Source organism: Mobula hypostoma, chromosome 1, assembly GCF_963921235.1.
Source record: "Mobula hypostoma chromosome 1, sMobHyp1.1, whole genome shotgun sequence".
NCBI classification, from domain to species: Eukaryota; Metazoa; Chordata; class Chondrichthyes; order Myliobatiformes; family Myliobatidae; genus Mobula; species Mobula hypostoma.
The window spans coordinates 143455739-143480246 of record NC_086097.1 but is presented as its reverse complement, the minus strand read 5'-3'; the positions used below and the strand labels follow the sequence as shown (position 1 = coordinate 143480246).

At 43.0% G+C, this 24508-nt stretch overlaps 2 protein-coding genes across 2 annotated transcripts; both read right to left on the bottom strand.

The window, feature by feature from the left end:
• Positions 1-2333: 2333 nt before the first annotated feature.
• On the bottom strand, positions 2334-24487 carry LOC134342319 (cathelicidin-related peptide Oh-Cath-like). Its single transcript, XM_063040307.1, has 4 exons — positions 24245-24487; positions 21020-21127; positions 12626-12706; positions 2334-2748 (listed from the first exon to the last, which is right to left on the bottom strand). The coding sequence occupies exons 1-4, from the start codon at positions 24422-24424 to the stop codon at positions 2743-2745; spliced, it is 375 nt and encodes a 124-aa protein (XP_062896377.1). The 5' UTR covers positions 24425-24487; the 3' UTR covers positions 2334-2742.
• Positions 18773-20980, bottom strand: LOC134342314 (uncharacterized). The gene is made up of 2 exons (XM_063040292.1): positions 20663-20980; positions 18773-20552 (listed from the first exon to the last, which is right to left on the bottom strand). Exon 2 carries the CDS (start codon positions 19731-19733, stop codon positions 18798-18800), a length of 936 nt encoding a protein of 311 aa, XP_062896362.1. The 5' UTR covers positions 19734-20552; positions 20663-20980; the 3' UTR covers positions 18773-18797.
• Positions 24488-24508: the final 21 nt, after the last annotated feature.

Below are 24508 nucleotides of genomic sequence, written 5' to 3'. Positions count from 1 at the left end.
ACCCAACCGGCGTTTTCAGATACATTTTCGGAGGAGGAAAATGCCGTTTCAGTGTGGACAGAGGGTCAAAACGAAGAGAAAATGCTTCGGTTACAGAATTATCCAGTCTAGTGTAGACGTAGCCTTACTCCGGCGGTCGTGGAGCATACGGATCCCTTCTTCGTAGAAGCGGTCCACAGCAGGGGTGATTGATAAGTTCGTGGCCTAAGGTAGAAGGAGATGAGTTATTAACTTCAAACTTTCTGCATTATCACTCAGACAGTTGAACTGCACCGTGCGTGTAACTAGAACGTCTTGGACCTTCAGGTGGTCCACAGCAGAGGTGATTGATAAGTTCGTGGCCTAAGGTAGAAGGAGATGAGTTATACAGCTCTTGTTATATGCACGTGCAGTTCAACTCTTTGAGTGAACATGCAGAAAGTTTGAAGTTAATAACTCATCTCCTTCTACCTTAGACCACAAACTTATCAATCACCCCTGCTGTGGAACACTTCTACAAAGAAGGGATCCGTATGCTCCACGACCGCTGGACTAAATGTGTAAATGTAGGAAAAATAAATGTGCTAGGCTTTCTAAAATTGACTCCGCCTACCTTAGGACACGAACTTATCAATCACCCCTCGTATTTTTTTTCCCTCTCATTCAAGTAAACAGTGAATGTTCTGTCGCATTTTTGTTTTATCTTGTGGATAGTGGTAAGGTTTGGAAATGAGAACCACTCCCCTGCTTGTGTAAGTTCAGTGTATCAGTGATGGCTTCAGTTACGTTTCTAATACATGGTGAGCCCAAGCATATTTATGGTACTAGTTCTGTTGTGGGTCCTGTGATTAAATTTAAAGGACAGTTGATCATGCTTGGCTCTTGTCTGGTATGAATGTTATCTGCCTTTTCTCAGTCCATGCCTGAATGTTATTCACATCTTGTAGCATGCGAAAACAGGCTGCTTTATTGAGGATCTGGGAATGGAATTGAACTGTGCGATCATCAGCATACATCCATTTTTCTGACCTTTCCCCGGAATGCTTGAAAATGTCCAGGGCTAGTACACTGCCATGTGTGTAAAGAGGGCCTGGAAGATCACCGGGGACACCAGTCACCTCAACCATAAACTGTTTCGGCTGCTTCCGACTGGCAAACAGTACCACAGCCTTAAAGCCAGAACCAACAGACTATGGGACAGCTTCTTTCTACAAGGCATTAGACTTTTAAATTCATATGTCTGAACATTGCGACGGAGTCATAACGCAAAGATTTTCACTCCCTCACGTCATGGGACGGATGTAAGATTTAAATAAATTTAAATTCAAATACCTCAGTCATGAATTAAAGCTGAGATTACTGACTTCCATCAAGTGTAATCACCTTTACATGAGGCATGACAAGTCCTTAGAGAATGTCCAGCCTGTTTTCTGCTGACGCTGTTTTAATGGAGCTCTTTGATGTTCAGTCAAATGTTGCCTTGGATTTACATCAAGCCACTCTCAACTCAGCTCCTTTGTCCACGTGTAAAGCAAGGCCAAGAGCCAGGTGTCCCAGGCTCCTGTACCTCCTCCCTGATGGCAGTATTGAGAAGAGGGTATGTCTCAGATTCAGAGAATCCTTGATGATGGATGCCATTTTCCTGAGGCGCCATCTCTTGACGATGTTCTCAATGGAGGAGGGTGTGGGGAGGGAGACTTGTGCTCAAGATAAAGCTGGCTGAGACGATAATCCTCTGCAGCTCCTTGTGATCACGTACACCACTCAACCAGCCGATCTATCTCGCTCCTGTACAGTTCCTCCGCATCATCTGCAATTCTGCCAATAACAGTGGTGTCACTGGAGAATTTATAGACGACATTTGAACTGTGCCAAGGTACATAGTCATGAGTGTAGAGAGAGTAGAGCTAAGTACACATTCTTGAGGTGCCTCAGTGCTGATAGCCAACGAGGAGGAGATCTTATCACCTATCTATACTGACTGTCTCTCTGAACAAGTAAGTCAAGGATCCAATTGCAGAGGGAGGTAGAGAGGCTCATCTTTGAGCTTGGTTATCAGTACTGACGGAATAATGGTGTTGAACACTGAGCTATAATCAATAAACGTTAGCCTGACATAGGTCTTATGGTTGTCTAGGTGCCCTGAAGCAGAATAGAGAGCCAGTGAGATCTGTTACCATGGTAGGCAAATTTTAGTGGGGCAACATCCTTACTCAGGCAAGAGTTAATTCTCGCCATAACCAACTTCTTGAAACTTTTCACTATGGTAGATGTGAACACTCCTGGGCAATAGTCATTGAGACAGCTCACCCTGCTCTTCTTGGGCTTTGAGGTGAGCTTAATTAGTTCCCAACATTAAACTCAGAGTCAAATTTACATTTAATAGCAATTATAATTTGATTATTCAAACAATGTGATTCACTCTTTAAAAATAATTCCATTTAACATTAGCCTTATGACCACACTAAGGGGTATAGATTACTTAATCAGGCTTTTTAATGCCAGTTGCTATTGATGCTGAGAAATATTTGGCATAATTTCTCAAGAAAATGGGTTGGGACCTAGCCCAAAGGCTGAATACAATATGGATTGCAAATTTTACTCTTGAAATATGCCTTACATTAACTGTATTTTCAAGGAAGTCCACAGGCAATATTTTAATATATTTTACAAATTACGTCCCACAATCAAGATTTTTGGCTGCCTCGGCAACTGGTTCTCCCTTGTTCGCTGCTGTTCATGCTCCTCTTTCAAAATCTTCACTCAGTTCTGTAAGAAAGAAGAGCCAAAAGCAAATTGAACTCAGCACTCACAAGTCACGATTGGGCCACATCAGGAAGGAGTGGGATATTCACCCTCTTTAACCAATTATTCTATTTAATACATACATTCCATAATGTACTTCAATTCTATTTATCTACTTTTGCTTTACTTTCTTGATCATTTCATACAATAACATCACTTCTTGTCCTGGAAGCTCTCAGCTTGGCAATTTAGAAAAAAGTTTTTCAGGTTTTCCAATATTTCTGAGCTGAAAAACTGTTCCCTAATGTTTCCCTTTGGTCAACAAAATTAGATTCAACTCTAGATTTAAGAGTAAATATCTATGTTTTGGACTTCCTCCACGAGAGAAGATAGTTTCTCTCAATCATACTTGATTAAATCATTTTAACATCTTCAATGCCCAACTTAAGTGTCCCTTAACCTCCATACTTAAATACGGGATAAATTTATGGGACATGATTTCATAATCTAACATAGAAACATAGAAAATAGGTGCAGGAGTAGGCCATTCGGCCCTTCGAGCCTGAACCGCCATTTATTATGATCATGGCTGATCATCCAACTCAGAACCCCACCCCAGCCTTCCCTCCATACCCCCTGACCCCTGTAGCCACAAGGGCCATAGCTAACTCTCTCTTAAATATAGCCAATGAACTGGCCTCAACTGGCTACATCAGAAAGATTGACACATTTGAATCTACAACTGCTAACTGAATTTTGTATACTGAGCAAATTGAGTAGCACTTTGAAGCAAATGAAATTGCCAATGAAAAGCAAGTACCAATTTTGCAAAGTGAGTTTAAAGGCATACAGTTTGCTTCAAAGTTTAACTGCTCCAACCAAATCAGCTAAAATTAGCTTTGCTGATATCATGAAAGTAATGCAGGAACATGTAGAACCAAAAGCATTGTTGATTGCAGAATGCTTTAGATTTCATAAGTGGAATCAAAAGGAAAGAGAGTCTATTTCAGCGTACATGGCCGAATTGAAGATATTGTCCGAGCATTGTCAGTTCAGTAATAGGCTTAACGATGCACTGAGAGATCATTTAGATTGTCGAATCTTACAAAAAAGCATTCAAAAATGGCTCCTAACTGGAGCACAACTTACCTTTAAAACAGCAGTTGAAGTAACTGTATCAAGGGAAACTTCGGACAGAGACACAATTGCGTTGCAGTCAAGAATGAAAGCATGAACAAAGTTGCAACATCTAAATAGTAACAGGCCTGGCCAAACATATTGGGTTACTGTTGTGGCATGGGCTCACATACACCAAATCAATGCAGATTTAAAGGCAATACTTGCAGAAAATGCAACAAATAGGACACATACAAAGATCATGTCAGGCACACAAAAATAAATGAACTGCACGAGGAAGAGAGAAAGCTAAAAAGGACGTAATTTGAAAAAGAGCACTAATCTGCGTGCTGTTGATGAAAACTCTGGTAATGATGAGTGACACAGGACTGGGTAGCCTTGAGATTTACAGTGTGAAACCTAGCAAGAGACAAGCAATATGGCTTACGCCCAAAGTGAGCAGCAAATTAATTAAAATGGAATTGGACACTGGCTTAGCTGTTTCAGTCATTCCACAGAATGAGTTTGAGCAGCATTTCAAAAGAAACTGAACAGAAGCCTGCAGATATCCAATGAAGAACTTATACTGGAGAAAAGATAATGCCTGTGGGAATGACATTTGTAGCAGTGAAATACAACAACCAACAACCCACACTGGGTTTATTTGTGGTAAAACAGGAAGGTCAGCATTGTGGGGATGTGATTGGATGAGACAACTACAACTTGATTGGAGATCCATCTACCATTTGCAAGCTGCATCCCCAGCAATGAAACCAACTGAAAGTGAATTAATAAATGAATTAAAGATGCCACAGCAGTGTTCAAGTATTGCATTGGAAAACTCAAACATATGAAGTGTTAAATTGTGTTAAATAAAAATGCTTGCACCCAAGTTTTGCAAAGCCCCTCCAGTTCTTTATACCATCTGTGATAAAGTAGTCAGTGAGCTAGATCACATAGAGACTGAAGGAATTCTTTCTAAGGTTGCATGGAGCCCATGGGAAATGCCAGTGGTCCCAATAGCTGGAAGAATGGACCTGTCAGGATCTGTGGTGATTTTAAGGTCACCATCAACCCAGAACTGAAAGTAAATCAATGCCCTCTGCTCAGGATAGAGGATACTTCTGCAAACCTTTCTGGAAGAAAACACTTCAGCAAGATGGATTTAGCTGACCTATAGATGGAGATGGAAGAGGAGTCCAAATGTTTCCCACCATAACACTCACAAAAGGGTTTATTGCTATAATAGGCTTATTTTTGGACCTGCACCTGCATTCTTTTAGAAAGCAGAAAGTGCAGCAAGCCTGTCCAGCTACTCAGTTTTACCTGGATGGCATCATTGTTACCAATAAGGTTGAGAAGGAACATAGACAGAATCTCAAGATAACATTAAAAAGTTTGGAAGATTATGGATTCAGGGCATGACTCAACAAATATGAATTCTTTAAACCAATGATTCCCAACGGGCGTGGTTACATGTCCTAATGGGGCATTGGGGGAAATAGTAGTCGTCGGAGGGCGTTCAAGACTCTTATGGAGGCGGTAAGCAGCACTCAAACTTGAAGCATGAGACCTGATTGACTGTTAGTAGAGAAAAGGGACAAGGCACTGGAACACAGGAAGAACCATATCTCTGCAGGCGGTGAGCACTTGTTGTCACAACACGTCTGAAACTCAGCAATCTCATCCAACCTTTCCAACCAAAGAGACGTTATTGGAAGTGCATAAATTAGCAACCAGGGTGCACAACAGTTCCCCTTGACTCAAGACACAGAACGAGTTCATGCAATTTAACAGTTGGTAAGTCAAGTACACCCACTCAACTTTCTCTGCAGATCTATGGAAAACAGATTATGCAAGATACAGCACAGGTCAAAACCAAAAACGGTGAAATAGAGACAATCAGTGAACCTGCCAACCCCGAGGATTCCTCTTGAAGCATTCAAAGCAACATCAGCTTCATATGTGCAGTCAAGAACCATCTTTGGGGATTATGAGACCTTACGTGATTGGTCAATTGCGCTAACTGGAATAATATAAAGGTAGCTTGCCGAACACTAGCTCTATCCTGACTAACCTTCAGGTTCCAATCTGAATCCTTGTCAAAGTAATTTTTGCTGTTGCGATCGTCTTCATCTTCACCTTGCTGTTCTTTTCCGTGCCGCTACTATTGTTCCATCCGTGTCAACTCGCCATCATCTTCAAAATCCAATAGGCATTCGCAGTTTGTGTTAATTTTTTCATTTTAGTTTAGCCCCATTAATAAATACGTGTGGTGTGATCTTTATGAGTCTGAAGGCGATGAAGCCTTGAATTCTAATCCTACTAAGATACAGAAACTACAGAAATTTCGTCAATATAATGTTGTGTACCTGGAATATGGTTTTATTCCATTCCCATCAAATCAGCGATGTCCCATGTGTCTTATTTGTAATACAGTATTTGTAATATATGTACTGTCTAATGAGCCATGAAACCATCAAGATTGCAAGAACACTTCCATAAAAGACACCCTGAAAAGGCTATTTATGGTATTACTCAGTTCCAGAAGATGAAAGAAGCATTTGACAAGTATTGCACTCTCAAGTCATTTGCCAAGGAAGCTAAAATTGACCTTGATGGTGATCTCATTGCTACTTATAACATTTCCAAAATGATAGCAAAGTAAGGAAAATCTCATACAAATGTGGAAAAATTAATAATGCCTGCTGTATCAGAAGTGCTCACCACTGTTCTCAAAAAGGATACCAATATCTTAAAATCAATTTCTCTGAGTAATAACTCTGTAGCTTATCGTATTGACAAAATGAATGAAGACATTGAGTTTCAACTATGCACAGAGCTACAAAAAACAGAATTTGGGATACAACTGAATGAGTTAACTGTGCGAGACAATGAGGCATTGCTAACGGCATATGTATGGTTTATCAAAAATGGAAAAGTTTATGAAGAGATTCTATTTTGTGAAAAGTTGAAAACAAATATCAACAGAGAATCAATCTATGATGAGCTCAAAATATATATTGAGAATAAAAGTATTCCGATCAGGAACATGATTTCTTGTGCAACAGATGGAGCATCATAAATTACAGGTCACAATGCTAGTGTAGTGCCATTTATGTAAAAAGAAATTCCAAGTCTGTTTGCAATCCATTCATCATCAACATCTCGCAGTCAAAAACCTCAGCCAGCAACTTATTTCATAGTCATAGTCATAGTCATACTTTATTGATCCCAGAGGGAAATTGGTTTTCGTTACAGTTGCACCATAAATAATAAATAGTAATAGAATCATAAATAGTTAAATAGTAATACGTAAATTATGCCAGTAAATTATGAAATAAGTCCAGGACCAGCCTATCGGCACAGGGTGTCAGGGTTGTAAAGTTTGATGGCCACAGGCAGGAATGACTTCCTATGACGCTCTGTGCTGCATCTCGGTCTCTGGCTGAATGTATTCCTGTGCCCACCCAGTACATTATGTAGTGGATGGGAGACATTTACCAAGATGGCATGCAACTTAGACAGTACCCTCTTTTCAGACACCACCGTGAGAGAGTCCAGTTCCAAACCCACAACATCACTGGCCTTTCGAATAAGTTTGTTGTCTTGCAATATCTGCTATCAACAACATGAAAGCTCATCCATTAAGTAGCAGAATATTTCAGCAGTTATGCCAAGATAACAATGAAGAGTTTGAACACTTGCTTCTTCACACTGAAGTGCATTGCCTGACAAAAGGCTGCTGCTTAAAACATTTATTTGATCTTTTTGACACTGTGGTTAAATTTTCCCCAAAGTTGGCATGAGTTTGGGAACCATGATTGAACTTCCACTGAGATGTCACATACCTAGCCGATCTAAATAACAAAATGAACTTTCTAAAAATGAAACTGCAGGGTGAGAAATTCAATTTAATCCAGGCAAAAAGCTCAGTGTCCACTTTTATCAGAAAATTGGAAATATATAAATAAAACATTGGGAGAAGAATATTCTCAGTTTCCCTACATGGAAAGTATGGCACTCTGTTCACAGATGGTGATTTGCAAGAGTACTGCTTACAGTCTCTGAAGAAGGATTTTCAGAATCAATTCAAGGATTTGAACAATCTAGAAATTCTGCACTGGGTAATTAACCCATTTCTTTGCAAGGTGGAAGAATAGGAAGAGAGCTTGCAGGAAGAAATAATCAAAATTTAGAACTGTGAAGAAACAAACATGCTTTTCAAAAATGTCAGCTTTTGTGGTATGTGACAATGCTCCCATAAGAAGTTTCCTGGTCTTTGGAGAAGAGCCAAGCTGCTCTTCTTGGCATTTCCATCCTCCTACCTTGTTAAAAGAGGTTTCAGTGCAGTGAACCACATACTCACAAAAAAACAGAAACTGCTTGGACATTGTTACACGTGGGGACTTAAGGCTTTTGCTGTCACAACTTGAACCAGATATTTCAACTTGTTGGCCAGAAGAAACTACAGTCTAATCAAGGACAGAGGAAGCAGACTAACCAGTTGTCTTGTTTCCCCCCATTTTATGGGCTCTGATCTGATTCTTGCTCTGGAATCATCTAATCAGAGCAATTGAATGTGGACACAAGGAGCTTCAGGAAATGACCTGCTAAACCTGAGACCATTCTCAGACAAGTAGCTGTTTGTTATGTAAAGGGCCAGGACTCTGATCTGATTCTTGCTCTGGGACAAACTAATCAGAGCAATTGAGGCTACGTCCACACTACACCGGATAATTTTGAAAACGAAGCTTTTTCTCTTTGTTTTGACCCTCCATCCACATTGAAACGACGTTTTCATCACCCAAAAACGGAGCTTTTCTAAAACACTCTCCAGAGTGTGTAAATTTGAAAACGATTGTTGCGCGTTGTAGTGTGGACGGGGTAAACGGAGAGATTTAAAAATGCTGTCATGATAACACCACAACAACAATGCTTTCTCTGCTTCTGCTTGGTACTGCGCAAGCGCTGCCGGACGGCTGTTATAACACGCAGTCGGTGTGAACGGCGTGGGAGTTAAATTGTAAAGTGAGCTTTTTTGACTAGATCCCCTAAATTGATTTGATTGAGTCTATCTTTAAAAGTATTAATGTCTGAAATACTGCGCAGGTCTGGCGGCAGAAGATTCCACTCTCTTGTTGATCTTGGGTAGAGGACGGCTTCATGCATGCGTTGTTTACTTTATTGTCTACATTAGTAGCTTGTTTGGAGTTAAACATCTCCATATTCTCCACTGCTTTGCTGACTTTGTAGTCATTTGTAACTCACAGAAACAGCTCCACTTCATTCTCTGTCTAAACGAAGACAGCAGAGGTTTTCTTTGTATTCCTCGAAGACACTGTTGAAACCTTCTTTCGCTGTTGTTGTTGGTACTGTAGTTTTTGACCAATGGAAATAGCACAATGCCGCCACAGAATCGTAAATATTATACCGTTTCCTCTTCGCTTGTTTTCTGTAGATGTGTCTGCGCATGCCCAGTAGGAGTAGACTCGCCCAAATATACATTTTAATGTGGACAGAGATATTTTGAAAAACGCCTAGTGTGGACGCCTGTCATTTTTACTCGAAACCGGCGTTTTCAAAATTATCCAGCCTAGTGTGGATGTAGCCTGAATGAAACACAAGGAACTTCAGGTAATGACCTGCTAAATCTGAGACCATCCTCAGATGAGTAGCTACTTATTATGTAAAGTGTCAGACCTACCAAAGAAGCAATCTGTAATCTCATTAGAATCTGTCTGGGTTGCCTCATTTGACTGGTTTGGGCCAGGCAGAGTTGAAAGACTCAAATACACAAGGCTGGAGTGGGCAGATCCATGAAATAATGTTGGTTGTAGTCCTGTAGAATGGCCGGTAAGAAGGTGACCCAGGTAGGTCAGGTGACCTTGAGCTAACGGGATGGAGATCCAATAGTTCAACTGATGAGGAACAGAATAACAGTCAAGAGCTCCAAATACACAGGGGAGTTAACTCTTCAGCAACCATTGCGGAAAAGGAGGAGCCCACGCACACATGGAAATCAGGATCATGAGAAACGCTTGGCCAACATAGACTCCTTTCCCAGGTAATATCTTTTCTCTTCATTGACTGTTCATAGAGGGTCAGGGATTTGAGTAGATGCGCACAGATAGCTAGAGTGTGAACCCACGTACTTTTTAGTTGAGACATAAAAGTCACTTGTCAGTAAATGGAGATCCTCTGGGCCTCACTGATCATCATTACAATGAACCAAAAGCTCACTAGTTTCCTCCTTGCATGTCACAATGCAGCACCAACAACTCACCAGCTATGCTGTTCCTGTGTTGTCCCTTGTGTTCATGCTTGGATCTCCTCAAACACAATCTCAGAAGCAGTATGCAGCACAAACATCTGAGACAATTTTAGGTTTCCTCAAACAAGAAGGTTCAATATTTCAGTCCTAGACAAACAGTCCTGTTGAGGGACTACAGAGGTGATCAAAAGAACAATCTCAGAAAGTTTAAGGACAGAACAGTGGAGATTGTGTCTGATGTCATAGAACATAGAACATAGAAATCTACAGCGCATTACAGGCCCTTCAACCCACAACATTGTGCTGACCGTGTAACCTACTCTAGAAGCTGCCTCGAATTTCCCTACTGTATAGCCTTCCTCTTTATAAGCTCCATGTACCTTTCTAAGAGTCTCTTAAAAGACCCTATCGTATCCACTTCCACCACCACCATTGGCAGTGCATTCCACGCACCCACCACTCTCTGTGTAGGAAAAAGTTGTCCCTGATATCCCCTCAGAACCTATTTCCAAGCACCTTAAAACTATGCCCCCTCGTGTTAGCCATTTCAGTCCTGGGAAAAAGCCTCTGACTATCCACATGATCAATGCCTCTCATTACCTTATACACCTCTATCAGGTCACCTCTCATCCTCCATCACTCCAAGGAGAAAAGGCCAAGTTCACTCAACCTATTCTCGTAAGGCATGTTCCCCAATCCAGGCAACATCCTTGTAAGTCTCCTCTGGACCCTTTCTATGGTTTCCACATTCTTCCTGTAGTGAGGTTTATCTGTATATTGCTTCAAGAAACCTTCCTGAACATACAAAACAAACTCCACCCCATCTAAATCCCTTGCACTAAGGAGATGCCAATCAATATTAGGAAAGTTAAAATCTCCCATCACAACAACCCTGTTATTATTGCTATAGAGTAGAAAGGTGGTCAGAGCTGTCAGAACCACTTCCTGCAGTCCCAGAGTCAACTCCTACAACCACCACAGAAAAGGCCTCAGAACCTGGGATTGTTTCACAGCCATAAGTCTCACCTGCCAAGCAGAGTGATCCCCCTAGTCAGGGAACAAGTTATCCCACAAGAGTAAGAAATCCTCCACAGCAATTGAACCTTTAGAACTGAATAGGACCATTTAAAAGTTACTATGCTATGGACATCTGTATAGTAGTTGAATTATATAGTTGAGATGCATTCTGTATTGAGTTGGAGTTTATAGCTGAACAGGGAATATTAAATTGTGTATTTAATATTTACATTTAGATTATGAGAACACTCAGTCCTCTTTTATTGTCATTTAGAAATGCATACGTGCATTAAGAAATGATATAATGTTTCTCCGGAGTGATATCACAGAAAACAGGACAAACCAAAGACTAACACTGACAGAACCACATAATTATAACATATAGTTACAGCAGTGCAAAGCAATACCATAATTCGATGAAGAACAAACCATGGGTACGGTAAAAAAAGTCTCAAAAATCCCCGAGTCGATCAACTCCCGAGTACCCGACAGCAGGTGGCAAAAGGGAGAAACTCCCTGCCATAAACCTCCAGGCACCGTCAACTTGCCGATGCCTTGGAAGCAGCCGACCACAGCCGACACTGAGTCCATCTGTCCGAAAACTCCGAGCCTCCAACCAGCCCCTCCAATACAGCCTCCCGAGCGCTATCCTCTGCCGAGCGCTTTCGACCTAGCCCCGGCCACTGAAACAAGCAAAGCCGAGGATTTCGGGGTCTTCTGCTCCGGAGATTCCGGTTACCACACAGTAGCAGCGGCAGCAAAGCGGGCATTTCAGAAGTTTTCCAGATGTTCCTTCGTACTCTCACATCAATCTCCATCAAATCAGAATTGTGCACGGTCCCCTACTTGACAGATAACAGATATTCATCACCGGAGAGGCCGCGCGCGCTCCGTCGCACCGCCATGTTCTCCTCCTATTTCAGTAGTATTTGGGTAATACTGTAAATATATTGTTTGATTAAGCATTTTTGTTTGTTTATATAATTCATTTCAGGCTTTTCATGTGAAAATAAGTGAACTGCATATGTCAGGACGCTACCATGCGATACTGGAAATGCAAGGACTGGGAATGCAAGTCTAACTTCATTTTTTGCTTAAAGTAAAAAATGAAGTTAGCCTTGCATTCCCAGTCCTGTGTCTTTCTTTTAATTAGTTTAATGATTTGGAATTGCAAAGCGCAACACTAGCTTGCTGTAGTAGTCATGTATTTATGTGGTGGATAAATCTGTCCGTTCAGTCACTGGCAAGACCTTGGATCTGTGGGGACTTAGTGGCAGTGATACCAACAGTTTCCATTAGGCCCTGTATCACCAGATATAGTCTTTGCCTGATATTAACTTTCAATTAATTGCCCTCTCTTTGAAGCACTAACAACTAATGATTACTATCTCCAATCTGAGAAGTTACATCTGGTTTGTCCAATCAGCATTCCTTTACATACACCATCGATTTGTAGCCATCTCTAGTGAAGTCATCATGGAAAAAAATTCTTACCTGTACGCAGGTGACCGAAGTTCTTACTGGTCTTGGGACATCGTATTGAATTGTAATCTCTCCATTACAGGTCAGTGCCGTCTATTGGGAAATTGGCACAATAAATGGAATAATTAGTTACATTTTCAATTTTCAGAATCCATTCATACCTAGAGGCATGTTATATTCATTACAAAAGGTTTGGAATGAAAAGGCCTTTAGACTTCTTTCCAGAAAACCAACCCTACACTAAGTCATCCTGTCTCATCTTAACGGTGTCCCAGCCTTGGCATTGTTGTTAGAACTTTCCTCTTCCTGAACAATTTAAGCTGCCTTTCCTCCAAGCCAACAAAGAATTTCAAATGCAATCTATATAGAGCTTTTAACAACCTTTGTGTTCCAGTCCATTTTAGTTAAAGACTGAAATATTTTAGGTCTACTTAAATGATCTTTTGCAAATGATCAACAGGTTTCAGTTATTTCTGTATATGAACCCTTAAATGCCTTGCTCATAAGAACTACAGCAACTGTGATTTTGTAATCAATGTAAAGAAACTGACAAGTATTCCTGTTTCAGGAGTTTGCTGTTGGGTATCTCAATGATGTGGCTTGCCCGACAGAGGTGACTGGGTGTATCAGTGCCTCAGTGCTGGGGATGTTGACCTGGGACAGGATGCAGACTTTAGTTTACATCACTCCAATGATTTTGAGGAATCCTGCAGTGACTGGGTTGGTATTGTTTTTCCGGTCTCTTGAGATTCTTGCTGTAGGTAATCCAATTTGTAGAAGCTCAAAGAAGAGCAAAGATCACTGATGAGAGGTAGAACAGTGCAACACACACAAAATGCTGGAGGAACTCAGCAGGCCAGGCAGCATCTGAGCATAATGAGGTGGCCTACAGGGAAGAAGTCATCTCTCTGACACAGTGGTGTCAAGAAAACAACCTCTCCCTCAATGTCGCAAAAACAAAGGAGCTGGCTGTGGATTAGAGGAGGAATGGAGACAGGCTAACCCCTATTGACATCAATGGATCTGGGGTTGAGAGGGTAAACAGCTTCAAGCTCCTTGGCATCCACATCACCGAGGACCTCACATGCTCCATGCACAGCAGCTGTGTGGTGAAAAAGGCACAACAGTGCCTCTTTCACCTCAGACAGTTGAGGAAGTTTGGTATGGGTGCCCAAATCCTAAGAACTTTCTACAGGGGCACAATTTTGAGAGCACCCTAATTGGCTGTATCACTGCCTGATATGGGAACTGTACCTCCCTTAATCGCAGGACTCTGCAGAGAGTGGTGCGGACAGCCCAGCGCATCTGTAGTTGTGAACTTCCCATGATTCAGGACATTTACAAGGACAGGTGTGTAAAAAGGGTCTGTACGATCGTTGGGGACCCAAACCATTCCAACCACAATCTATTCCAGCTGCTACCATCCGGGAAGCGGTACTGCAGCATGAAAGCCAGGACCAACAGGCTCTGGGACAGCTTCTTCCACCAGGCCATCAGACTGCTGAACTCACACTGATTTGGGTGTATTACATTGACTGTTCTATTTATTACAAATTACTATGATTGCAGATGGCACATTTAGATGGAGACGTAACATAAATATTTTCACTCCTCATGTATGTGAAGGATGTAAGAAATAAAGTTAATTCAATTCAATCTATGGAAAAAAGTACAGTCCAAGTTTCGAGCTGAAACCTTCGGCAGGACTGCTGTCTGGCCTGCTGAGTTCCTCCACCATTTTGTGTGTGTTGCTCGGATATCCAGTATCTGCAATTTTTCTCTTGTTGAAGGTAGAACAGTGTTCTGTGACAGGTGTGATGTCTTTAACTTAAGTTAGTTTCTTCACTTAACCAAAGACCATACTTGTGCCTTGAAGTGAGTGGCCTGATTAAAGACAGCAAACTAGGCATCCCAATGTATAATTCCCTAAAAGTCTAATCAGGCTACAAAATTGCCAAGGGTATTTAGGGGTTGGTAAAAGGGAAATGAATACAACAGAAAATGTTAGAAACACATAGCAGGTCAGGCAGAATCTGTAGGGAAAAAAAACAGGGTAAATCTTTCAAGCTGAGGGCCTTTCATAAGAATTTGGTATGAGAGAAATTAAAGGATGGATGGAAAAACTAAAGGAAATATTGGTAATATAGTAAGGCCAAAGTTGCCATGGGTATAGGTGCTAGAGGTCATCGGTCAATGGGTAAATGGTGGTGGAGGTGGGGGGGGGCGGGAACTGAGAATATAAACAGAGGAATGTGGAAAATTGCAAATTTCAGTACTTGGACGTTCCCAGCAGGTCAGTTAGTGCTAAGGCAGAGTAAACGACTGAGGCAGTATTACAGATGGAATACTTACTGAAGAGGCAGCCCGTTCTGATACCGGCAATGAAAACCAGTTATCTGAAATCTCTTCAAAAACAGAAGTGAAGGAGTCATACTAAGTGTTGCATATGTTGGTTCCTTGACAGTTAATAACAAATACATTTTTGTCTGCACTGTTATAGAAAAGAGAAAACAAGGTTCTTCAGGACGATGCCAGAGGTCAGAAAACCTAACTGCAGTTGAGATGAGATATTATTTCCCCTGGAGCATGATAGATTAGGGGAGATTTAATGCAAGTGTTTTGATACAGCCTGACGGAATACTTTTACCTCTGATTGCACAGCCATGGACACCATTGTAATACTGACATTTAAACAACGAGGAAAACTTTATTTTAACGTTCAATGCACAGAGCCTGGAAATATTTTCACCAGAGAATTGCTGAAATAGATACCATTACTTAAGAGAAAATTAAATATTTAAAGTTAATGCAATGGGAAGACATTAGAGCAATAAATGGAGAATTCCCTAGAAAAGATCGAACAGAACTAATGGGTTGACAGGCCTCCTGTTTCACTAACATGTGTTAAATATGGTCTAGATAAGTTAGAGACACAAGTGACTGCAAATGTTGGAATCCAGAGCAACAAACAATCTGCAGACAAACGCAAAAGTTCAAGCAAAATCAGTGAGTGGTATAAGAATCGTCAACATTTTGAGTTGAAACTCTGTGTCAGAATTGGGCCTGAGGCAAAGTGTAGGATAACATAGAAACATAGAAACATAGAAAATAGGTGCAGGAGTAGGCCATTCGGCCCTTCGAGCCTGCACCGCCATTTATTATGATCATGGCTGATCATCCAACTCAGAACCCAGCCTTCCCTCCATACCCCCTGACCCCTGTAGCCACAAGGGCCATATCTAACTTCCTTTTAAACATAGCTAATGAACTGGCCTCAACAGTTTGCTGTGGCAGAGAATTCCACAGATTCACCACTCTCTGTGTGAAGAAGTTTTTCCTAACCTCGGTCCTAAAAGGCTTCCCCTCTATCCTCAAACTGTGACCCCTCGTTCTAGACCTCCCCAACATCGGGAACAATCTTCCCGCATCTAGCCTGTCCAATCCCTTTAGGATCTTATACGTTTCAATCAGATCCCCCCTCAATCTTCTAAATTCCAACGAGTACAAGCCCAGTTCATCCAGTCTTTCTTCATATGAAAGACCTGCCATCCCAGGAATCAATCTGGTGAACCTTCTTTGTACTCCCTCTATGGCAAAGATGTCTTTCCTCAGATTAGGGGACCAAAACTGCACACAATACTCCAGGTGTGGTCTCACCAAGGCCTTGTACAACTGCAGTAGTACCTCCCTGCTCCTGTACTCGAATCCTCTCGCTATAAATGCCAGCATACCGTTCGCCTTTTTCACCGCCTGCTGTACCTGCATGCCCACTTTCAATGACTGGTGTATAATGACACCCAGGTCTCGTTGCACCTCCCCTTTTCCTAATCGGCCACCATTCAGATAATAATCTGTTTTCCTATTTTTGCCACCAAAGTGGATAACTTCACATTTATCCACATTAAATTGCATCTGCCATGAGTTTGCCCACTCACCCAACCTATCCAAGTCACCCTGCATCCTCTTAGCATCCTCCTCACTGCTAACACTGCCACCCAGCTTCGTGTCATCCGCAAACTTGGAGATGCTGCATTTAATTCCCTCATCCAAGTCATTAATATATATTGTAAACAACTGGGGTCCCAGCACTGAGCCTTGCGGTACCCCACTAGTCACCGCCTGCCATTCTGAAAAGGTCCCGTTTATTCCCACTCTTTGCTTCCTGTCTGCTAACCAATTCTCCACCCACACCAATACCTTACCCCCAATACCGTGTGCTTTAAGTTTGCACACTAATCTCCTATGTGGGACCTTGTCAAAAGCCTTTTGAAAATCCAAATATACCACATCCACTGGTTCTCCCCTATCCACTCTACTAGTTACATCCTCAAAAAATTCTATGAGATTCGTCAGACATGATTTTCCTTTCACAAATCCATGCTGACTTTGTCCGATCATTTCACCGCTTTCCAAATGCGCTGTTATCACATCCTTGATAACTGACTCCAGCAGTTTCCCCACCACCGACGTTAGGCTAACCGGCCTATAATTCCCTGGTTTCTCTCTCCCTCCTTTTTTAAAAAGTGGGGTTACATTAGCCACCCTCCAATCCTCAGGAACTAGTCCAGAATCTAACAAGTTTTGAAAAATTATCACTAATGCATCCACTATTTCTTGGGCCACTTCCTTAAGCACTCTGGGATGCAGACCATCTGGCCCTGGGGATTTATCTGCCTTCAATCCCTTCAATTTACCTAACACCACTTCCGTACTAACATGTATTTCACTCAGTTCCTCCATCTCACTGGACCCTCTGTCCCTTACTATTTCTGGAAGATTATTTATGTCCTCCTTAGTGAAGACAGAACCAAAGTAATTATTTAATTGGTCTGCCATGTCCTTGCTCCCCATAATCAATTCACCTGTTTCTGTTTGCAGGGGACCTACATTTGTCTTTATCAGTCTTTTCCTTTTTACATATCTATAAAAGCTTTTACAGTCCGTTTTTATGTTCTCTGCCAGTTTTCTCTCATAATCTTTTTTCCCCTTCCTAATTAAGCCCTTTGTCCTCCTCTGCTGAACTCTGAATTTCTCCCAGTCCTCAGGTGAGCCACTTTCTCTGGCTAATTTGTATGCTACTTCTTTGGAATTGATACTATCCCTAATTTCTCTTGTCAGCCACGGGTGCACTACCTTCCTTGATTTATTCTTTTGCCAAACTGGGATGAACAATTGTTGTAGTTCATCCATGCAACCTTTAAATGCCTGCCATTGCATATCTACCGTCAATCCTTGAAGTGTCATTTGCCAGTCTATCTTAGCTAATTCACGTCTCATACCTTCAAAGTTACCCCTCTTTAAGTTCAGAACCTTTGTTTCTGAATTAACTACGTCACTCTCCATGTTAAGAATTCCACCATATTATGGTCACTCTTACCCAAGGGGCCTCTCACGACAAGATCGCTAATTAACCCTTCCTCATTGCTCAAAACCCAGTCCAGAATAGCCTGCTCTCTAGTCGGTTCCTCGACATGTTGGTTCAAAAAACCATCCCGCATACATTCCAGGAAATCCTCTTCCTCAGCACCTTTACCAATTTGGTTCACCCAGTCTACATGTAGATTGAAGTCACCCATTATAACTGCTGTTCCTTTATTGCACACATTTCTAATTTCCTGTTTAATACCATCTCCGACCTCACTACTACTGTTAGGTGGCCTGTACACAACTCCCACCAGCGTCTTCTGCCTCTTAGTGTTACGCAGCTCTACCCATATCGATTCCACATCTTCCCGGCTTATGTCCTTCCTTTCTATTGCGTTAATCTCTTTTTTAACCAGCAACGCCACCCCACCTCCCCTTCCTTCGTGTCTATCCCTCCTGAATATTGAATATCCCTGAACGTTGAGCTCCCATCCCTGGTCACCCTGGAGCCATGTCTCTGTGATCCCAACTATATCATAATCATTAATAACAATCTGCACTTTCAATTCATCCACCTTATTACGAATGCTCCTTGCATTGACACATAAAGCCTTCAGGCGCTCTTTTACAACTCTCTTAGCCCTTTTTAATGCTTGCCCTGGATTTGTTGGCCTGCCACTTTTACTTTTCCCCTTTGTACTTTTTGCTTCTACGCTCACTTTACAAATCTCTGTCTCTCTGCACTGGTTCCCATCCCTCTGTTGTGAACTAACCTCCTCACACCTAGCCGCTTTAATTTGATTCCCACCCCCCAACCATTCTAGTTTAAAGTCACCTCAGTAGCCCCCGCTAATCTCCCTGCCAGGATATTGGTCCCCCTAGGATTTAAGTGTAACCCGTCCTTTTTGTACAGGTCACACCTGCGCCAAAAGAGGTCCCAATGATCCAAAAACTTGAATCCCTGCCCCCTGCTCCAATCCCTCAGCCACGCATTTATCCTCCACCTCATCGCATTCCTACTCTCACTGTCGCGTGGCACAGGCAGTAATCCCGAGATTACTACCTTTGCGGTCCTTTTTCTCAACTCCCTTCCTAGCTCCCTATATTCTTCTTTCAGGACCTCATCCCTTTTCCTGCCTATGTCATTGGTACCTATATGTACCAGGACCTCTGGCTCTTCACCCTCCCACTTCAGGATATCTTGGACACGATCAGAAATATCCCAGACCCTGGCACCAGGGAGGCAAACTACCATCCGAGTCTCTGGACTGCGTCCACAGAATCGCCTATTTGACCCCCTTACTATCGAGTCCCCTATCACAACTGCCCTCCTCTTCCTTGCCCTACCCTTCTGAGCTACAGGGCCAGACTCTGTGCCGGAGGCAGGGCCACTGTCGCTTCCCCCGGGTAAGCTGTCCCCCCCAACAGTACTCAAACAGGAGTACCTGTTGTTAAGGGGCACAGCCGCCGGGGTACTCCCCATCACCTTCCTTTTCCCCTTCCCCCTCCTAACCGTGACCCACTTGTCTGCCTCCCGTGGCCCCGGCGTGACCACCTGCCTTCCACTCCTCTCTATCACCTCCTCGCTCTCCCTAACCAGACGAAGGTCATCGAGCTGCAGCTCCAGTTCCGTAACGCGGTCCCTTAGGAGCTGCAACTCGATGCACTTGGCGCAGATGTAGACGTCCGGGAGGCTTGGAGACTCCAGGGCCTCCCACATCCGACACCGAGAACAGCAAACTGCCCTCACAGTCATAATGCCCCTCTCCTCAAATAGCAACAGAAAATGAATGTCAAACCTTCCTCGCCTCGCCCGCTTCCGCCTAAGCCCGGTGAGCCGAAGCCCTTAAGTCTTCACTCTGCTCCCGGCTCACTCCGCCGCCCGCAAACTACGCTGCCCGCTCTCTGAGGTTCTGTGCCTTTTAAATCTGCCGCGCTGCACTGCCCGACGTCACACGCCTGCGCAGTCCCGCCTCTCAGAAAGCCGTTGGAGAAAAAAAATAACGAAAATTTCAAAAATCTCTTTTTCGGCACTCCCACTCAGACTCTCAGACTCCTTCTTCGAATCAAATCCGAAGCAGGATGTCTGCCCTTTTAAATCTGCCGCGCTGCACTGCCCGACGTCACACGCCTGCGCAGTCCCGCCTCTCAGAAAGCCGTTGGAGAAAAAAAATAACGAAAATTTCAAAAATCTCTTTTTCGGCACTCCCGCTCAGACTCTCAGACTCCTTCTTCGAATCAAATCCGAAGCAGGATGTCTGCCCTTTTAAATCTGCCGCGCTGCACTGCCCGACGTCACACGCCTGCGCAGTCCCGCCTCTCAGAAAGCCGTTGGAGAAAAAAAATAACGAAAATTTCAAAAATCTCTTTTTCGGCACTCCCACTCAGACTCTCAGACTCCTTCTTCGAATCAAATCCGAAGCAGGATGTCTGCCCTTTTAAATCTGCCGCGCTGCACTGCCCGACGTCACACGCCTGCGCAGTCCCGCCTCTCAGAAAGCCGTTGGAGAAAAAAAATAACGAAAATTTCAAAAATCTCTTTTTCGGCACTCCCTCTCAGACTCCTTCTTCGAACCTACATGGGAAAGACATAATACAGACAGTAGCAAGGGGTTCAATGCATCTTTATAAATCAACACAGGAACCACCAGGGTTCCCAACCTTTTTTATGCCATGGGCCCTTACCATTAACTGAGGGCTCAGTGGACCCTTGGCTGGGAATCTCTTGTTCAGACAATCCCTCTCTCCATCTGTAATTTGCAAGATTTTCCATATTAAAGACAAAAGACAATCCCTAGAGCAAGGGTGTTTGGATGCTTGAACCTGCATTTACTATACTTGCTTGGTTCCCAGTGGGAGGTTTAGAATCAACAATATTCATCACTGCAGCAAAGTGGATAGACTACCCACTGGCCTAGAACCAGGATCTCTCCCCCCTCTATCACCCGAAGTCAAAAGGGGAAATCTGTGAAATACAGGCAATCCCATCAGGTCACCATTGTCAAAGAGACACTGACACAGTGACAGCAGAAGCACACGTACCCCATTCTCCATAAATGCACACTGTTGCATTCTGTCCTCCATTCCCTTAGTGCATACAGTCTCCATGAGGGAAAATCCAATCTCGTATTCCCTGCCTTGTGTTAGTTCCTACAGAAAGAAGAGATTGTGAAGTCATTGCATACTCTCAGCAGTGCCTCCCAGTGAATCAAGTTTGTTAATATACGTTTGCTTTATTTTCTTCAATGGACTGATCTGTTCACCAGCTGAGACTTTTTTTTTCAGAGAAACAGTATTTTTAAAAATCTAATAACTTTATTCCACAACATAAACTTCCACACTATGGACACCGGGTAAAGTTACCTCCACTTTTCCCCATCAGATATTTCCAAGGCAGGTCAGATTTGGAGTAAAGTTCCCCACGATTCCCTTCCAAACACAACAAATAAAGCAGGGAAAAATACAGGGTGAAGTTCCAATTACAGTACGTTGCTCATCAAATAGTTCTGGGGCAGATACTGCAGCAGTTAGATACAAACTAATACTGCCTCGGCAGTTCCCCGTCTATTAAAAGCAGACCGTGGGTCCTTTTGCTCTTTTCCATCACTGTACTTTCCCATCAGTATCTCCATTAAGAGCCTTCTTGGCTTTATAGTGGTCCACATACATTGCCAGGGTCTGGCCCATGGTAGGTTTGTCACCCACCCTGCCCCACTCCCACTTTCCCCGAGCTTCTACTATCCCTCGTCTCTAGAATCCTCAGGGTAGAGCTTTCACTTATGTAGCTGCAAGATGTCCTGACCAATAGGCCAGTTGATCTGCACTTTAATGGTCTTATTCGATGAGGAATGTTGTTCAGCCCAGGCTGTTCTAAAGTAAAGAGACAGGTCCTGTTTCTCCAGATGTCCGCAAGTCAATTCTGTCCATAAGTCGGAAAATACACAAATATTATTTGATAAGGTAACCATACCTCCATTGTTACTGTGACAATTACTAAAAGTGGAGAGTGAGAGAGAAAATTCACACTGCCATTTGCAGGAACTAGGAGTGGGTCCATACATGGGGCTTGTGAATTTAATAATATTACTGTATAGGAGTTCATCAGCTAAGTTCGCGTGACCTGTACAAGAGAGTATGCATGCCCTTCCTCTGTAACAAATGCCACTGTAACATTGATACTTGCCTGAACGTGCCTCATTTTGACTGAATCATGAACAAGGCATCTGTATGGTCTAGTCATCCCATAGTACCGCTCCACTTTAAGAAATGGTGAAGATGTTATCCTTTCCTCCCACTGCCCCCGCACCCACCCCATGCTATCCTCAGCACTGCGAGGCTTTCATCCAAGATGCCGACAACTTGCTGTTGTAGCATAATTGCCCTCTCTTATATTCTATTCCCCAGCTAATGAAGACCGGCATCCAACATGCTTTCGTGACAACACTATCTACCCTTACTGCCACCTTAAGGAGATCATTAGATTTGTACACCATAGCCTCGGGACTTGTTTGGCAAAAACTACACTGTGCATTTTGTACAGGGGTAGTGGGGATGCTGTCTCAGGTCATTATGGCCTGGGTTAAAGACCAGGTGCCTATTCTGTATGGATTTAGCATATCTGCTGACCTGTGGTGTTAAACAAACTCATTTCTGAGTCTTTAAAGGTACAGCAGCCTGCAGTAAGATACAGCCCAACTCAAGAACTGTGTTTTGGGTTTCCTGGTATAGAAATAGAAAAGTGGCAGGGCAGGGTGACACAGGGAGGGGAAGGAAGGAGGACACTGCATTAGACTATGGCCCTCCACCATTATTCTCAGATATCTGCTTGTCCAGAATGATGAAAACCTTCAGAGATTCTGCTCCATGGGTAAATCAGTATTGCTCCTTGCATTCACTAGGAGAATAGAGTTTCATCCTATTAAAGGCATTCGTTAGTCTTGCGAGACCATGGATCTGCGCCTGGAAAGTCTTCACTCTCCAGGGCACAGGCCTGGGCAAGGTTGTATGGAAGACCGGCAGTTGCCCATGCTGCAAGTCTCCCCTCTCCACGACACCAATGTTGTCCAAGGGAAGGGAAAGGGCAGATACAGCTTGGCACCGGTGTCGTCGCAGAGCACTGTGTGGTTAAGTGCCTTATTCAAGGACTCAACACGCTTCCTCAGCTGAGGCTCGAACTCATGACCTTCAGGTCGCTAGTCAAGTGTCTTAACCACTTGGCCACATGCCCACACTTACTGTGTTTCTATAAGAGTTTTCAGGCCTGTGCCATGGGCTTCAGACTGATACATTGACAAATTTACAAATAACGAATTTAAAAGCACCAGAAGACATTCAAAATAAAAATCAAACCTCTGAACAGAAAAGTAACAATTCTGAATAAAAATAGAAAACAGCAGAAAGCAGATTTGCATCTGAAATTGAACTTCATCCATTGTCACACTACATAAAACAGAAACGACATTTCCTCAGCTCCCAGCCACACCATCTGCCTGGACCAAATTTGTCCCTGGATGTGTGAAAGTTTATAAAGCTCAATTTCTCACCAGAATACAGAAGGAAATGCAAACCAGTTTAGTGAACAACTCTTGATTATTGCTCTGTAATTAACACTGGGGAGGGACTGTAACCAAATCAGGGAAGTACAAGTTCAGACTTGCTTCTGATGTCCTTGAAAGCTGATTAGTTTCTGAAAAAAGCAACTGATACATCTCACTGGGTAGAAGCTTCTCAATTGTGTCAGGGCTGCCATCAGCAAGGTATATGTTCGCTGAATGGAGTTAGAGGTTCGGGCTATATTTGTGACTAATAAAAGCTTATTTAGAGATAACTGAACACTTTCCTTTTGATCTCCTCTTGAGCTGAAAAAGACCAGGAATTGTTTGGATTGTGCTCAGTGCAGGTTACAAAATAAATAATAATCTGTTCCCTATTTACATCACATGACTCCAGCGTCCATTTTAAACAGGCCAATGGCACAAAACAGGCATGAACTTTAGACATCTGGCCAAAGAGCAGTTCATCTTGGAGCAGGCCACATCCTCACTGATAATTAGGTGGGAGTGGTGCCAACTCTAACTTGAAGCTTTCACTACCTCTCAAAACCATAAGCAGCCAGGGGAAGCTAGCTTCATGGCTTTCCCTTGCCTCTGGCAAGATACAAGAGAATGGCATGGCCTGCTGGCTCTAAACCAGCTGCCAATCCTGAAGCATTAAAAATCATTGTGAATCCAGTTTCACAATCCCATTAGTTCAATGGTACTTCTATACCTTCATTGCGATGCAGTATGCTCCCGTGAGCTTATAGAGGTTTTCCTGGCCAGACCCTGCATTGTATTTGTGGATGGCAGCTTGCAGAGCATCCTTGGATGTTGGTTTCCGTAGGATCGGGCCGCCATGCCCCACTGCAGCCGCAGCGACACACACAAGGGCAGTCAACCAGGATCTCATCCCGTCAGAGGCCTCCTGTGTAACAGTCCAGTCAAAACTGCTGCAACACACCAGCAAAGGCTTCCTTCTACTAAGTTACATATT

What these genes read in the sequence shown, in the direction of transcription:
- LOC134342314 (XM_063040292.1), bottom strand. Translation starts at nt 19,733, where the DNA reads ATGACTGTGAGGGCAGTTTGCTGTTCTCGGTGTCGGATGTGGGAGGCC.
- LOC134342319 (XM_063040307.1), bottom strand. Translation starts at nt 24,424, where the DNA reads ATGAGATCCTGGTTGACTGCCCTTGTGTGTGTCGCTGCGGCTGCAGTG. An exon ending in CATACTGCATCGCAATGAAG is followed by an intron (nt 21,128 to 24,244) that starts GTATAGAAGTAC and finishes TTCTTTCTGTAG; the next exon opens with GAACTAACACAAGGCAGGGA. An exon ending in GTGCATTTATGGAGAATGGG is followed by an intron (nt 12,707 to 21,019) that starts GTACGTGTGCTT and finishes ATTTCCCAATAG; the next exon opens with ACGGCACTGACCTGTAATGG.